The 15789-nt window shown below is 32.4% G+C and overlaps 1 protein-coding gene across 1 annotated transcript; it reads left to right on the top strand.

The window, feature by feature from the left end:
- The first annotated feature begins 4086 nt into the window (after positions 1 to 4086).
- On the top strand, positions 4087 to 8744 carry LOC11424590 (ribonuclease P protein subunit p25-like protein). The gene is made up of 9 exons (XM_003602473.4): positions 4087 to 4283; positions 4401 to 4523; positions 6200 to 6280; positions 6367 to 6455; positions 6547 to 6621; positions 7629 to 7690; positions 7782 to 7844; positions 7991 to 8167; positions 8354 to 8744. Exons 2-9 carry the CDS (start codon positions 4401 to 4403, stop codon positions 8419 to 8421), a joined length of 738 nt encoding a protein of 245 aa, XP_003602521.2. The 5' UTR covers positions 4087 to 4283; the 3' UTR covers positions 8422 to 8744.
- The last annotated feature ends 7045 nt before the right edge of the window (positions 8745 to 15789 follow it).

The following is a 15789-nucleotide window of genomic DNA, read 5'->3' on the forward strand; positions in this document are numbered from 1 at the left end:
GTAATCAGAACCAGACCCGTTGGTTGGAGATCTGTGTTTGGTCTGAAAGACTCTAAAAATGGGCATGTCACATAAAATTATTTATTGGTATAATGTGTCATCCTTTAATATGAATTTACCCAATAACTAATATTAGTTTTTTTTTTACAAGTACTAATATTAGTTAATGGTATGTTTTTTACCATCATTATTATGAATTCGAACCCTTTAAAGTGTAAAGTTGGAAATTCACAGTTTTGAGGTGGTTTTTTTCTTCCATTATTATCTTTTATTTAAACTATTCATCGTTTTTAAAATATTTTTAAAAAAAAAAAATAGTTAAATGCGATTTAAATAGGATCAACCCCACTACTTTATGAATGATATTGAACACTGTATAAGGAATTTATTTTAATATCATTCACAAAAATTGAACTCTTTAAAATATTTTAATATCATTCTCCAAAAAATTAATTTATTTTGATATCATTCACAAAAATATTTGATCAGATATGTCAAATTTGACATCCCTTAAAAAATATATGTAGATAAGGTACAACATTACACACTTTATTTAGTTCACTATGTGATTTGTCCCCAAGATAATCACTTGAGAATAATTACCCTCTTCTCATCTGGTTCAACAAATTATATATCCATAGTTATTGACTAAGATACATGTTGAAAGTACTAATCAAGCTTAACCTTTGTTCCTAAATTTTCAGTATCAATGGGTATCACCTTATATGTATTTGCAAGAGAGCGATACTTCTTTGCCTTCTTTGGTTTAAAAATCTTATTGCTCTTATTATTATTGGATTTTTGATAGAAATAAAGAGAATGGATGATAATTTTTTTTGTGAGAACCTAATTGGAAGTTGTACACACACACAATACGTATATATTTGTTTTTTTAAAGGTTATTCGTAGTTCTTATCTGGTGTGTCTTCTTTTCTTTTTAACACATTTATTTTCTGGTCAATGCGAGACATTGATTATCTTTCAAGTATGCTTATCTATTTGGTCAACTATGTAACATCGAACGGCGTTTAGTTGAGTAAAATAAAAGCCATGTTTTAGTTCTTTTTTCTCATCCATTTTTAAATGACTTATATTTAAGATTTTTCTTTAGAGGAGAAAATTCATCTAGCTTCATTAATTAGATAATAAGTCATTAATACAAGGTGGTACATCAATAAATGATTGGGAGCTAGCTACTAACAAGGTATGCCTTTGCAAATCAATGAGACACCCTATTTGCTTGCCTCCAACTAAACTCTATCTTAGAGTTGGTAAAATGGGTATTAAATAGTTGTTGATAATGACTAATAATGCTTCCGAAATCAGCATTGCCACTATTATTACTGTTGATAGCTATAACGAGGAGCTTTAATCCATAGACAAGTGAATGATGTCCGTGCCTAGTTCAGCCACCCACTGCAACGCTTCCCAAAGTCCTAACACCTCACCAATATCTACCCAACACAATGGCGCAAACCATGCTATTCTAGCAAACACATAACCCCGTCGGCATCTCAAATACAAATACCAATACCAACCTTGTTACGAGAATTAGAAAAAGAAGCGTCTACAGTACACTTGAGTCTAGCTAGAGCGGGTTGTTGCCATCGAATCATGTTCATGTTACTTGGCCCTGTAACATATTTGGTGCTCGTGTACCACTACCAGTAGATCTTCTTAATTCCTAGACCAGTTTCTAGTCTTCTAGCAAATGCACAGCTTGTTCAAAGACTTATGATGTCATTTTTGTCACTTGTTGCCACAGTATCAAGTTACAACGCTTCCAACTAATATTTTACAAATTTGTGTAACATACAATTGTTTTTTTGTAGGAAAAAGAAGCTGATGATATTATTCTCAAAGCAATGGGACGTGCAATAAATAAGACTGTAATCTCTATGCAGAAAATTGGTTAGCATTTTCTCTTGTTTTGCTACTGTGATCACTCTGTCTACTTGTTTCAGAGAAGGATTGTTTGTTCATCAGAACACTCATATTGGATCAACTGATATAACCGACACATGGGAACCACTAGAAGAAGGCCTTCTTCTGTAAGCCTTATTGTTTCCTCTAGGCTACCCTGTCAAATTAATTTATGTATATGCATGAGTGTGATTGTTTTTTTTCCGTTGTGTTTTACTTGCTCAGTTTGGAGTACCCGTCATGTTTGGATGATCACAATTACTTTATAAGAGAAAGAGCTGGATACATCCTCCACAGGGTATGAACTTTCATGATATTGCATGATGTCTGTTAATTAGATGCCTTATCTCTTAATAGGCTTAGTTATTTTTCAAGCAAACTACTTGATCACTAATTAAGATCGATCTAGTAGTTCGTTTCATAAATTACGAACTTCATGACTTCTTGCGCAAAGTTTATTTGTATATATAATCAGTGCAACTATAGTCTGCTAAGCATTTTTTTTTCCTAGCCATTACCGTAAGATTTGGGGTCACGGCAAAGTGCTAAATATATAGTAACTTCCATAATTTCCATTCAAAATATAGTAACTTCCATGGTGTTACTTTTTATTGTTATGATATCGTGCTATCATGCTAAGCATTCAGACAATATAAAGAATTCAGACAAAAATACAACTACATAAATGGCGAGGTGTTCAAATACAGCAAAAGACTCATTTTCTACGTGGAAAACAAATATGAGCTACACAATTAAAAAAAAAAGTAAAATGAATAAATAATAACCCTACTCACATAACTTTGAATTGAATATATAAATTGACTCATATCTTTATATTTTTTAAAATATATATGCAAATAAGGTACAACAATCCCTTATCAAGGATCGACTTAAGCTCGCAATGACATTACACGCTTTATTTAGTTTGCTATGAGATTTGTCACCAAGATAATCACTCAAGAATAACTACCCTCTTATCATCTTGTTCCACAAATTATATATCCATAGTAGTTATTGACTAAGATACTTGTTGAAAGTACTAATCAAGTTTGACCTTTGTTCCTAAATTTTCAGTATCAATGGGTATTGTCACCTTATATATCTCTGCAAGAGAGCGATACTTCTTCGCCTTCTTTGGTTTAAAAATCTTATTGCTCATATTATTATTAGGTTTTTGATCAACCTCTTCACTTGAGATTCTTTTCTCCCTCCTCTTCCTAACAATATTGTTGTTTTCACAGTTGAGCTGCATGAGCGCTTCGGCCGCAACCACAATGTCATCAAACATATCAGCATTCTTTTTTGTTTCAGTTTTCACTTTACCATCTGCCATTTTATTCAAGAAATGATTCATCAATTTACGTCAATGGATTTTTCTTCTAGTATGTTGGGTATCAAGCGAGTTTTTTTTTTTTTTTTTACTTAGAGTCTATGTAAGAGCGAGTTTTGTTTTTGGTAGAGAGAAATAGGGAGAATGGATGATAATTTTTTTGTGAAAACATGACCGGAAGTTGAACGTATATATCCACACATACACACACATAATACATATTGCATAGTTCTTGTCTGATGTGTTAATTTCTTTTTAACCCATTTATTTCCCAGTCAACGCAAGACATTAATTGTCTTTCAAGTATGCTTATCTATTTGGTCAGCTATGTAACAACTAGTTCACCATCTTTCTTTGAGCTTGTTAACTTAATGCATTTTCAGATAAACCAATTAATGGTTCAAATTATCATGCTCAACTAGAAAGAGCACGCGCCCAAGTAACCAGTCTCCTAAATCCTCATCCATTTCAACGCGACTTACCACACATGAATCTATTGCCTTTATTCATCTATCTATTTACTCAATATGTCATATATGCCATCGATAATGGTCGTTGTGGAATCCACGTTGTTGCTAGACTACTTAACTAGTTTATTAAGTCTCGTTCAATTATTTATCTTGATCTAACACAAGATCTAAATTGTAACCATGAGGTCTTGAAAGTATGAGGAAGATACCATTAATAGATTAATAAAAAAAAAAAAAAATATGATTAGTTGAGATTATAAAATCCAAAACCTAAAAAACACACTTTAAATTATAAAATATCGAAAAAACGCAGAGCTATTTGTGATTGGTGGGCTGGGCCACATACGCCCATTGGGAAGGTCCAGATGTGTTAAGCGGTATAATAGGCAATGAGACCGCGACCACATAACCCTACTCTGATGCCTTTTTCATCTGCTTCACCATTCTATTCATAAATAAACAACAGATTACACTCTCACTCTGCAATCGCGTTCACTTTCTCGCCCTCAATTTCAATTCCATATCCCCGTATTCGCCCAAACCCACCCACAACACAAACGGTATCATTTATCTATCTCTTTATGCTTCAAACCCTAGATTCATTCAATTAATGCTTCGATTTAATTGTTTATCGCAATCGTTAATTGATTAATTTGATTTTGTTTGTGTTAATTCAGATGGATAGGTATCAGAGGGTGGAGAAACCCAAGGCAGATAGCCCTATCAACGAAAATGAGATCCGCATTACTACTCAAGGAAGGATGAGAAACTATATCACTTATGCTACCACTCTTTTTCAAGTTAGTAACAATAACTTAATTTGTTCTTATTATTGGATCATAATAATAACTGGTTTAATCTACGAAGCACGATACAGACATGGACACTTTTTTGAAACTCAATGATAATTTGAAAAAATTCACACAATTCAATGTCAATACATGCGGCACGGCTTTGATAAGAAGTGTCGGTATTTTAGAGGTTTTAATTAATGCCTGCTTGTTCGTTGGTTGAAGTAGTTTGGATTGGATTAATGGCAAGTGAAATTTGTGTTTTCAGATTTTTTAATACTTCCACATTTTGTGCTATATGCTTTTTGATTTCAATAGGTAGAAAAACTATATTTGATACAACACTAGTGTTTGATCCATGTATCCTTTATACCTTTTTCCTAAACCAAAAATTCAAGTTTTAATAACCCCTTAAAAATTAAAGGGTTAAATATGTTTTCCCTCTAAATATATCACCTTTCAATTTTAGTCCCTTTATAAATTTCTTTTGATTTTTGGTCCTTTAAACTTTTTGTTTTCAATTTTAGTCCCTGCTTTAGTGTTTTTTTTTTTTTTTTTTTTTTTTACCAATGTTTACGTTTGTTCCAAGCAACTTCTTTAAATTTAAGACCATAAAATATCATTAGTTAATAATCTAACATTTAAATTTAACAATTTAATCTTTAATTTGAAGTTATAAACAAATTAATAAATACTAAAGATTAAACAGTTAAATTATTAAACTAATGCTATTTTAAGGCTGTATCAGCTATATGTCATAAAATTTAGAAGACCAAAAATTTAAGGAATTTTTTTAGGGACTAAAACTTAAAGTTGGTATATTTAGAGGAACTATAAACATATTTATTAAATATGTTGGTGATGAATAAAATCTCATAGGAATGACTCATAATCTAGTGTCTAGACTTGATAAAAAAAGAGTGTAGTGTCTAGAAAGACCGGTCACATTTATATAAAACCAAATGATTGAAACGTAGCATCATGGAAAATACAATAAACCTAGACAAGGGTGAATAGAAATACAATATCATGTAAAGAGCCTGGTAAAAGGAGAGTAACAATGAATTTACAAAATCAATAGTGAAAAGAATTTCTTGGAAAAAAAAAAAATTGATGCAAGGGAGAGAAAACAAAGAGAGGGCCACAGAAGTGATGGTGACAATCACGAGAAAACAGAGTCCAAGATAAAAATAGACTGTCAGAGTGAAGGTATATTTGTTCGATTGCAAAGACTGATTGCAGGAGTGTTATAATGTGGTTTTGGAGAGGGCAATAATTCCCTGACGTGTCAAGTTTTAAGTTGGCGGGAGATATCCCTTCTTAACTAATCCCCTCGTATGCAATCTAAGGTGTTAGGCGGATAATATGGTGGATGGCCCAACTGTGAATCTCAGATAGCATCCGATACCATCTTAGGTTTTAGGCCTTAGTCAACTCCACAAAAATGGCATATTAGACACCATCTTCAGTCGATGTGGGACTTGGTTTCCTAATATCCTCCCTAGTCACTTTCTTATTTTCACTTTAGCCATGTTTTCTGTATATTTTCGTTCTTCCGTTGGTTAATGTTTACTTAATAATTATACGATGATACATGAATGCAAATATTATTTTATCTAGAATCAACTAATATTTTGCAATCTTTTTTCTGACTTTTAATATTGATCAACATGTGTTTTCTGTAGGAAAAAGGATCTGATGAAATTGTTGTCAAAGCAATGGGACGTGCAATAAATAAGACTGTAATGATTACTGAGCTAATAAAGGTGGGGGGGTCGTTATCTCTATCCAGTGAATTAGTTGGCATTTTTTTCTGTCTTACTATTTTGACTGCTCTTTCTACTTGTTTCAGAGAAGGATTGTTGGTCTGCATCAGAACACTCAAATTGGATCAACTGATATAACTGACACATGGGAACCACTAGAAGAAGGCCTTCTTCCGTATGGCTTTTTGTTTCCTCTATGCTATCTTGTCAAATGATTTATGTGTGCTTGGGTGTGATTGTTTTGGTTTTGTGTTTTACTTGCTCAGTTTGGAGACTACTCGTCATGTTTCAATGATCACAATTACGCTGTCAAAGAAAGAGCTGGATACATCCTCCACAGGGTATGGACTTTCATGATATTGCATGACATCTGTATCTCAAAATTATGTTTGTTAATCAGATGCCTTATCTCTTGATAGGCTTAGTTTTTTCAAGCAAACTACTTATCTCTTCATGACTACTTGTGCAAAGTTTATTTGTTTTTATAATCAGTACAGCTATAGTCTACTAAGCATTTTTTCCTAGCTGTTGTACTTCTGTAAGATTTGGGGTCACGGCAAAGTGCTAAATATATAGTTAAGATTGGCTTAATTATATTAAATCAGCTATGGTTTTACTTTGTTCTTAAGGGAACATGTTATTTTATCTTGCTATGGGTATCTTGATTGAATAACTTCTACAAGCTTTATATAGCTTGTTGAATCAGAAATGAGAAAGGACCAAGGTTTTATTGAACCACAATTTCTGAGTTTTTAAAAATCAGAGTTTTTTTATTTTTTATTTTTTTTCCCTTATCTATCCCCCACCTCACCCGTTCTCTTCTGTTTTGTGAACACCCCTTTGTCTTTTTAATTTCGAACAAAGTGTTGTTTATGTAATTTTAGAAACAAGGCAAGTGTTTATAAGTTCATAAAGATTTACTTGAATGTGTTATCTTTGGCATTTGACTATTAATTTGAACTTGGTGTACATAGACTACTCTGAGAACTAGTGAATATGTTAGACCTTTGACTTCAAAAAGTGCGGTAAAGACTATGTCATTCATGCCTCTGTACTTATTTTATCTGCCTTTGATGTAGGCTGATGGAAGGGTTTGATTTCATTAGCTTAGTAGTTCATCTCTGTGGTTTATTATTTTGCGCTTTTAGTTTTGCTTTTGACTGCTATTAATGCATTGGTTCAATTAAACATTAAACTCTGTTTTCTGTGATTATTAAGGCCCAGTCATGATTTACAAGTATGGTTGTCTTCTGCGCACTATGTTTTAAATTTAGATATTTTATTTTGATTTTTAATTTTATTCTTGGTTGGCAAGCTCTAAGTTGTGTTTCCTGATTTCCTCATGCAGATATCAACCTCCTCTTCCAGCTGATCAAGTAAAACCTTTGAATGAATATGAAGACGAAGGAGGTGAATTCGTAGTCTTTTTTCTTTTGATATTTCAGAAGAGTAAAAATGTGTTGTTATGCATGTATAGTTGTTAACTATAATTTTGAAACAGAAGGCTCACCAAGGATGCGAGGAAGGGGAAGGGGTCGTGGAAGGGGCAGGGGTAGAGGTAGAGGTATTGCTTCATACTTTGTTTTACTTGCTTAACTGTAATCGGATGAAGTAAAAATTATAGTGTTCAGAAATGCTTTTTTGTACTCTTTTATCGTTACTTTTAAAATAAAAAAATTATCTCATTACTACACACTCTATTCTTTCTAGGAATGTATAATGGGGGTATGGAATATGGTGATGGTTGGGATGGTGGACGTGGCTATGGTGGCAGAGGGCGCGGCCGTGCATGGGGTCATGCTTTTCGTGGACGGGGACGAGGCTATGGTGCCCAGCCAGTTGGGCAGTATGACTATGGTGAATATGATGCACCACCTGCACCTCGTGGTAAGCACACTTGGTCCCAAATTCAGGCTACATAAGAAATTACTTAACTTGACTTCGGCAATAGTTTTCCTTGTCGTATGTTAATTTCCTTGGCCCTTGTGTTATCTTCTTATTTTGGCATTTTTTAGTTGTTGTCCTATGCATTACTTAAGGACACTCTAGTAATTTCTGTTTGATGATGTGCAGGTCGAGGTCGTGGAAGGGGAAGGGGCCGTGGGCGTGGTCGTGATGCGGGCCGTGGTGCAGCTGTCTGATCATCTGGGTGTTGGTTGTCATGTATATGTTCAGTTAGAAGAGGGTTGCCTCTCTGCTTAGTTATTTGTTAGATTCGCTTTTAATTTGGTATTATTATTTGAAGCGTTCAGTGTCGCAGTCATGTTCCTGCAGTTTTGCTTTTGTAGTTCTTTTTCTTGTAAAACATCTATCTATACTTTTAAGTTAGGCAGGTTGAGTTAGGTATATTTACTTTGTTTAGAATTAAAAAAAAAAAAAAGGAGTCGAAATTGTCACATTTTTCATATAGAAATTATTGCAGCAAGATTTTCTAAGTGTTCCTATGTAGTTGATGTTTCATTTCTATACCATGAATTTTTGAAGTCTTATATCTTATGGTGTATCTTCCCTGGTGAATCTTTTTCCTTTTCTCGCCCACCATTTTAAAACATAAAGAAAAACTTTGCATCCTCCTTTCTCCTCTTCCTCAATTTACAATAGATCTAATCTTCCAAGTCATTTTTTTCTTCCATAAAAATGAAACACAAAACGAACAATGCAAAAACAGAGATTGATGTAAGGGGAGAGAAATACAACTCAAACCTACATCTTCCTCTATTCAAAAATTAAAATTGAGAAATAGGAAAAAGAAACGAGAAGAAATGACGGGGAAGAAAGGGAAATAGATTTGGTGGGGAGTGTACCGTGAAAGAATATGGTTTATGATATAATTTGATCTATGTAATCAACCCCACTTAGTGGGATCAGGCAGACCTAAATAAGTGGTGCACCATAGTCATTGCCATCTTTAAGTTCTAGTCTGGTTTTTAAAACTTTTTAAATCTATGTTAATGTTGAGTAAAAATTCTGAAAATCTAGCAGCTACTTTATTGCACCCTATAGTTTGAAAGCATTGGATGAAAAACCAGATCAAATAAAAAACACAAAACAAACGAAAACTACACAAGGAATATTAGTTGATGTGTTCGAATGTTCTTTTGTGAAAATTGTTCACGTATGCTAGCTAGTTGTATGTGTTCGACTGCCACTGTAACAGTTGATGACATCGATGACTAAAACCGATAGAATCTCATTTGTAAAGATACAATCATCATCAAAACAAAAAAACTTACTGTGATTAAAACCAAAAACCTCTATATTTGCAAGGGCTAATGACATATTTAAACTTTATATAAAGTATAAGCCATAATTTTTCCTTAAAAGAAAAAGTATAATTCATACAATTTACAAAATTAACTATATGTTTTAATTTGTGTTAAATCGCCAAAATAACTTAGAATTTGAGACGAGGGGTATTCGTTGCTAAGCTCTATAAGCCTTTGAGCCACAACCAAAATGTCAACAGACACACGTCAACATTCTTCCAAGCTTTATCATTTGCCATTGTATTCAAGAGATGTTTTATCGGCCTGCGCGTTGATGTGTACTTTCTGTTTTTATGAAAGAGAGAGAATGGATAAAAAGTTGCTATATATATAAGTTATTTGCATAAATCAAGAAGTGATTTTGATTGGTAAGAAATTTTAATTATATTCTTACCTTTTATTCACTCACTCATCATCCACTCCATTTTTATGCAAGTGTAAAATAATTGATAAAGTTAGGGCATAAATGTTGATCAAAGTAGTTAGTGCAACCTTAAAGTTTGAACATGGATAACTTCTGTCTTTCTTTCTAAAAACCAACATGTAAAAAGGAAAATAATACCTTCCTTTTTACTTCTAGGATTTTTAGGAAAAAAAAATGTTCGTGTATTTATACAAAATTTATAAATTTGGATGAGTAAATGAGCCAGTAAAAGTATATTTAAAATTTTAATTAAAACAATTTTTAAATTTACGTAAAAGTATGGTTATATAAAGATAAAACACTTATTGTGTCAGTTTAATGGTAATAGCTTAGCCTATAACTTCAAGGTGTAGAGTTCATATCTCCTTAGATCATGTTTGTAAAATGAGTATTAATGTCACTTTGATTAATAAAATTTTCTCCCATACCTATTTTTTTTTTTTTTTACAATATATACAAACAGACAAAATAGCACGTTATATATATTAACCTTTCTTCCAAACCAATCCATCGTTGTTGTCGAGTGTTTCATATTTTCTCTTTTCAACCTATTTATTACATATATATAGTTAACGCTGAGCACTGATTCTATTTAAACGATGCTTGTATGTTTTGTCAGCTAAATAACCAAATTGGCTTCTCTGCAGCCGGTTGTACTGTATACCTTAGATAATGGGATCCTAAATAGAGACATAAGAGTTTGTTTGATTTAAGAAGCAACGTAAGAGTTGTAGAAAGAGAGCATTTTCAAGATTGGAATCCCTTTTTCATATTTCTATCAACTAAATTACTAACATTTTTTTCTTTAAAACAAAGGTCGTATGCATCTATACAACTATATAGATTTGTATAATAGCAGTCTGTGTTCGTTCATGAAAGGAACATATATTTATCAACAGTGATATTTGTATATATAATGTTTTTCAACACACCCATTAAACACATCATTTTATATCACAAGGCTCATTTTATTTTATCTCTTTATCTCCCAAGTGTATACAACAGAAAATACTTACATGAGCAAAACTATCTATACACATTATTTGGGCGCATGCACAAACGTGAATATATGATTTAATTATTTGACTTGTAAAAAAAAATGATTTAATTATTTGAAAAATACTAATTAATTAGTTCTTTTCTCTTTCTACTTTATTCAAGCATGTATGTACGCCTAAATAGTTTGATCAAAGAGTTGTGACCCTACAAGACTTTCTCGCATACTTGACATGAGATGTCCACCAATTATTTTTCTATATTTATAAAGGGGGCCTGGTACATAAGTAGTGAGTAGAGCATAGCAACAAATGTAATACCATTGTTGTTGTTGACCCTCTTTACTCCATAGAAGTATTTCTCTTCTTGCGCAATACTCCCTTTCAGCTCACCTTAACCCCCTTCCTCATTTCACGTCTCTCCACTCCCTTTCCTCCATTTTGAAGAATTTTATAGGTAAATATATCAAAAGGAGTACAAGGATATTCCAGCCATAATTCTAAATTCTAGTTGTGATGTATCATGAGCCTTGATGTATATATATATACTACAGTAAAATGAGAACAATTGTGATCAATGTGAGCTCAATTGTGATTGTGATGAGGACGCCGTCGCACAAATCCCTAAAACTTTTATATTGTGATCGTAATTGTGATTGCCAGAACAACAATTTATAGAGGCTATATTTCCACCCTTATACAAAGTGATGAAAAGTCAAACAGAAACACATTAAATAAGATAAAAACACAAATCTGAAAACTAAATAAAAGCTTCCATGATCGATACTTTATGTTTCTTGAATTTGTTATGAAACAAACATGTATATCATATGTGTGATTGTATGTGTTTCCAATTGCTTGAGATATATCCTCCACACACACCATTGAATGCGGGAAATGGAGAGAAAACAAAACCCTTTATGAAAACCAAAGCAAATAATTTCCACAATTTAAAGAGAAATAAAAGAGCTTGATTGGTCGATAAACAAAATTGACAATGTGTTTACACCGATTTTTGGTAATGTAAACTTCATTATCCATCAATGGTTTTAGGACATAAATGTCGATCGATGGTGACAAATGTATTTTTAAAGGGGGATCGTTCAAGCCTCGCGGTTTATGACATCACTTCATGCAAACATTAATGTCAAAATGGCTTCCAACATCTTGTAATAACAAATTGTCTCATGACAACATGATAGAAAATTGTTCAAGTGAGCATGTTAAAAATAAAAAAATTGAGTAAAGATGAAAAGAAATGCAAACGAAAGAGGAAAGTAAAACAAGAACAATGATATTAAATCGTAGGAATGTAAAGGGTGGTCGAACAATCTCTCCACTCCTGAACCCATTTGCTCCCATGGCGTGGGTGTTACAGAGTTTTTAAAAATCAAGAAACCAACTCATTGTTATTATTACAAACTGATATATATATATATATATAGACCTTGTAGAGAAAACTACCATTAAATCCTAAGGTCTATATTATAAGTAGAAATAACTTCCTATAACCTCCTAAGACACTAGAAAATAATTTTCATGCACTAAGACACTAGGAAATAATCTTCAATGCACTTTAGCCTTGTTTCCCACCGTGCGCTCCAATTGCAACTTCGAATTATTTCTCCTTGTCTTTGGTCGAAATTGCGGTGTGTCGAAGTATGTATGTTATTGGTCGAAATCCATTTGCACTTTGCAGCCTGTCGAAATAACTCATCTGCCTTGTCGACGATAGAATCAGGAGTTCGACCAAATATTTCATGGCTCTTTAATATGGTACTAAGACTACTCTACTATGTTACTAAGACCTCTCTTATATGCTATAAGGATCACTCCTAAATTGAAGGTACAATGATATCTTGACCACTCCAAATCAGTACTATGACCATTCCTAAATCGAAGGGACGAAATCTCTCCCAAGAGAAAAATTACCAGATCGTCGAAACAAAAAGGAGAGAAGTGGCTCAGAAGTGTGTCAAGTAGAATAGAGAAAAGAAAGCGTTTGGAAATGCCTAAAGCTTCGGCGCAATTTGGAAAGAGCCATGAGCACTCCTTATATAATGTTGAAAAATAACCAATGTTAAACTTCATTGTTTTTCAAATTACACCCACTAATGTAGTCTATTATCCAATGCAGGACTTTAGAGTTTTTTTTCCTTCCAATTCACACAAGCTATGTTCCAATAATCCTCCACTTGAACTTAAAAAAAAATTCTAAAATAGTGTGAGATGCTTTTATAAGAATTGTGCATAAATAAATGTGTCTTCCGACTTGAACATTTATATAATGAATATGATTCAGATTTTACTAGAATGATTTGTAGTCACGAATTATACCTTTCATTCCAAATCACATTCAACTTTTTATTAAGTGTATTCTCAAAAATCTCGTTGATGAGCTACATAAGCCTTTAAGCCACAACCAAAATGTCAACAAACACGTGTCACCATTCTTCCGAGCTTTATCATTTGCCATTGTATTCAAGATATGTTTCATCAGCTTGTGTGTTGACGTAGACTTGCTGAAGTGTATATGTTGTTGAGCACGTATTTCTTAAGCGAGTTTGGTGAAGAGGTTTGGTTTTTATGAGTGAGAGAATGGATAAAAAGTTGCTATATATAATACATATTGAAGTTATTTGCATATATCAAGAAATGATTTTAATTAGTAAGAAATTTTAAATATATTCTTACCTTTTATCGGTTCTCTTACTCACCTACTCCATTTTTAAAGTTAGGGCAAAATTGAATGCAACTTTAGGGGTCGTTTGGTGCACATAATAAGAAGACATGATATGATAAAATCATTATATCTTGATGGGTTAAATATGTTTTTAGTCCCTATAAATATACCAACTTTTCGTTTTAGTCCCTCTAAAATTTTCCTTCAACTTTTAATCCTTATAAAATTTTCAATCACTACTTTTGGTCCCTATTTTTAAGTTAATTTTTGTATTTTTAAATGAAATTGTGCAGAAATGTTAAGAATATTGTAAAAAAAATTCTCAAAAAAAACTAGAATTTTTTAGCAAAACACAAATTAAATATGATCTTCAAAAATATAAAAATTCATATTAAATTCATGTTTTGTTAAAAAATTCTATTTTTTTTTTGGAGAGATTCTTATAATATTATGAATTTTTCTGAAAATTTTTATTAAAAAATATTAATTTTATATGAGTTTACTTTAAAAGAGGGACCAAAAATGAAGATGAAAATTTTTTAAGGGACTACAAGTTGAAGGAAAATTTTAGAGGGACTAAAATAAAAAGTTGATATATTTATAGGAACTAAAAACATATTTAACCCTGACTCAATCTATTGTTTGATACGTCAATATAGGAAATGATAACTTAAACCTGTCTCTAGTCTTATTCTATCCATTCTTTGTTATTTTTCTCATTAGTTTTTGGTGGGTTAGCAATCCGATGGCATAAAGCTATCAAAAGCGTATCCTATATCCCTCACAAGTACCTCCTTGGACTCATCCCACCACAACTACCTTTCTTCCTGTTTTCTTCTCTTTTTTTTGTCCAGTTTTCACTGTTCATTTTTTTTGTTTTTATTACGTTTCCGCTGTTCCTCTTCTTGTCCTCTACTCCTTTTCTCTTCTCCTCTCCATAAACCAATTTTCACTCTGTAAAAACAAATCGCGGTGGCAGATGTCTCTCCATCTTTCTTCGCCGCCGTCGATGTCTCTCCATCTTGCTTTTCTCTTCTCCTATCCATCTTGCTTCCTCGCCGCCCATGTCTCTCCATCTTTATTCCTCACCGCATCACCACTGCGGCTTCTATTATGTGCCTCTATTTTTGCCATTACCCTTTTTTTTTTTTTTTTTTTTTTTCAGTTTTGTGATAAATTGGAGTGTTAGAAAAGATGATTTCTTCGGAAACCTTGTTAATTGTTGTACAGTTGCTGGATAAAGATTTAGATTTATTTTTTTTAAATTTAAGAGGGTTTATTGTTGCATGAAATTTGATTACCATTGAAAAGGTAAGGGAGGGTTAGTCAAAATAACATTTTTCGTAGTAATTTTAGGAAAAGAGCTTCCTGGCACTTTGAAAGGGAGAAGAAGAAGGGAGAGTACAGCTGAGAAGAAGCGAAATAGTGAAAGGTGGCTTTTGTTTTTTTAATCTCATCCATTGATTTTTAGTGTGCCAAGTGTCATAAATCTGTTTGCCGGGATTCTGAGTAAAAATATGTTGCAACCTTGTTAATTTTTTCTTATCACCAAGGAGTGTACACCAAGCACATAATATGATAAAATTAAAGTGAATAGGCAAAAACTCCTCTGAAATTGTAACTTTCGTCAAAAATCTTCCTGATTTTTAAGAAACTTCAAAAACCCCTCTGAAATTATCAAACGTCAGTCAATTACCCCCCTCCGTTTGTTTTGGCTGTTAAATGACTATTTTTAATTTCTTTTTGCTTTCTTCATCTTCTTCCTTCCACTTTTTTCATCATCTTCATCAATATTCATAAAAAAAATCCAGAAAAAATTTAAGAAACAACAACCATTAACAAATAGGATACGTGTTTATCATGTCACAATTATATCCTATCTTTATCTTTTTTCTGATCCTATCATCTATCTATCATATCCTATCTATCAAACGGACTCTTAAAGTTTGAACATGGATACCTTGTTTTTCTTTCTAAAAACCAATATGTAAAAACGAAAATAATAGCTTCCTTTTTACTTGTTAGATTTTAGGGAAAGAACTGTTCATGTATTTATACAATTTTTTAAAATTTTGATGGGTAAATGAGCCAGTAAAAGTATATTTAAAATTTTAATTAACACAATTTCTAAATTTACGTAA

The sequence above is a fragment of the Medicago truncatula genome, chromosome 3 (genome assembly GCF_003473485.1).
Source record: "Medicago truncatula cultivar Jemalong A17 chromosome 3, MtrunA17r5.0-ANR, whole genome shotgun sequence".
Taxonomy (NCBI): domain Eukaryota; kingdom Viridiplantae; phylum Streptophyta; class Magnoliopsida; order Fabales; family Fabaceae; genus Medicago; species Medicago truncatula.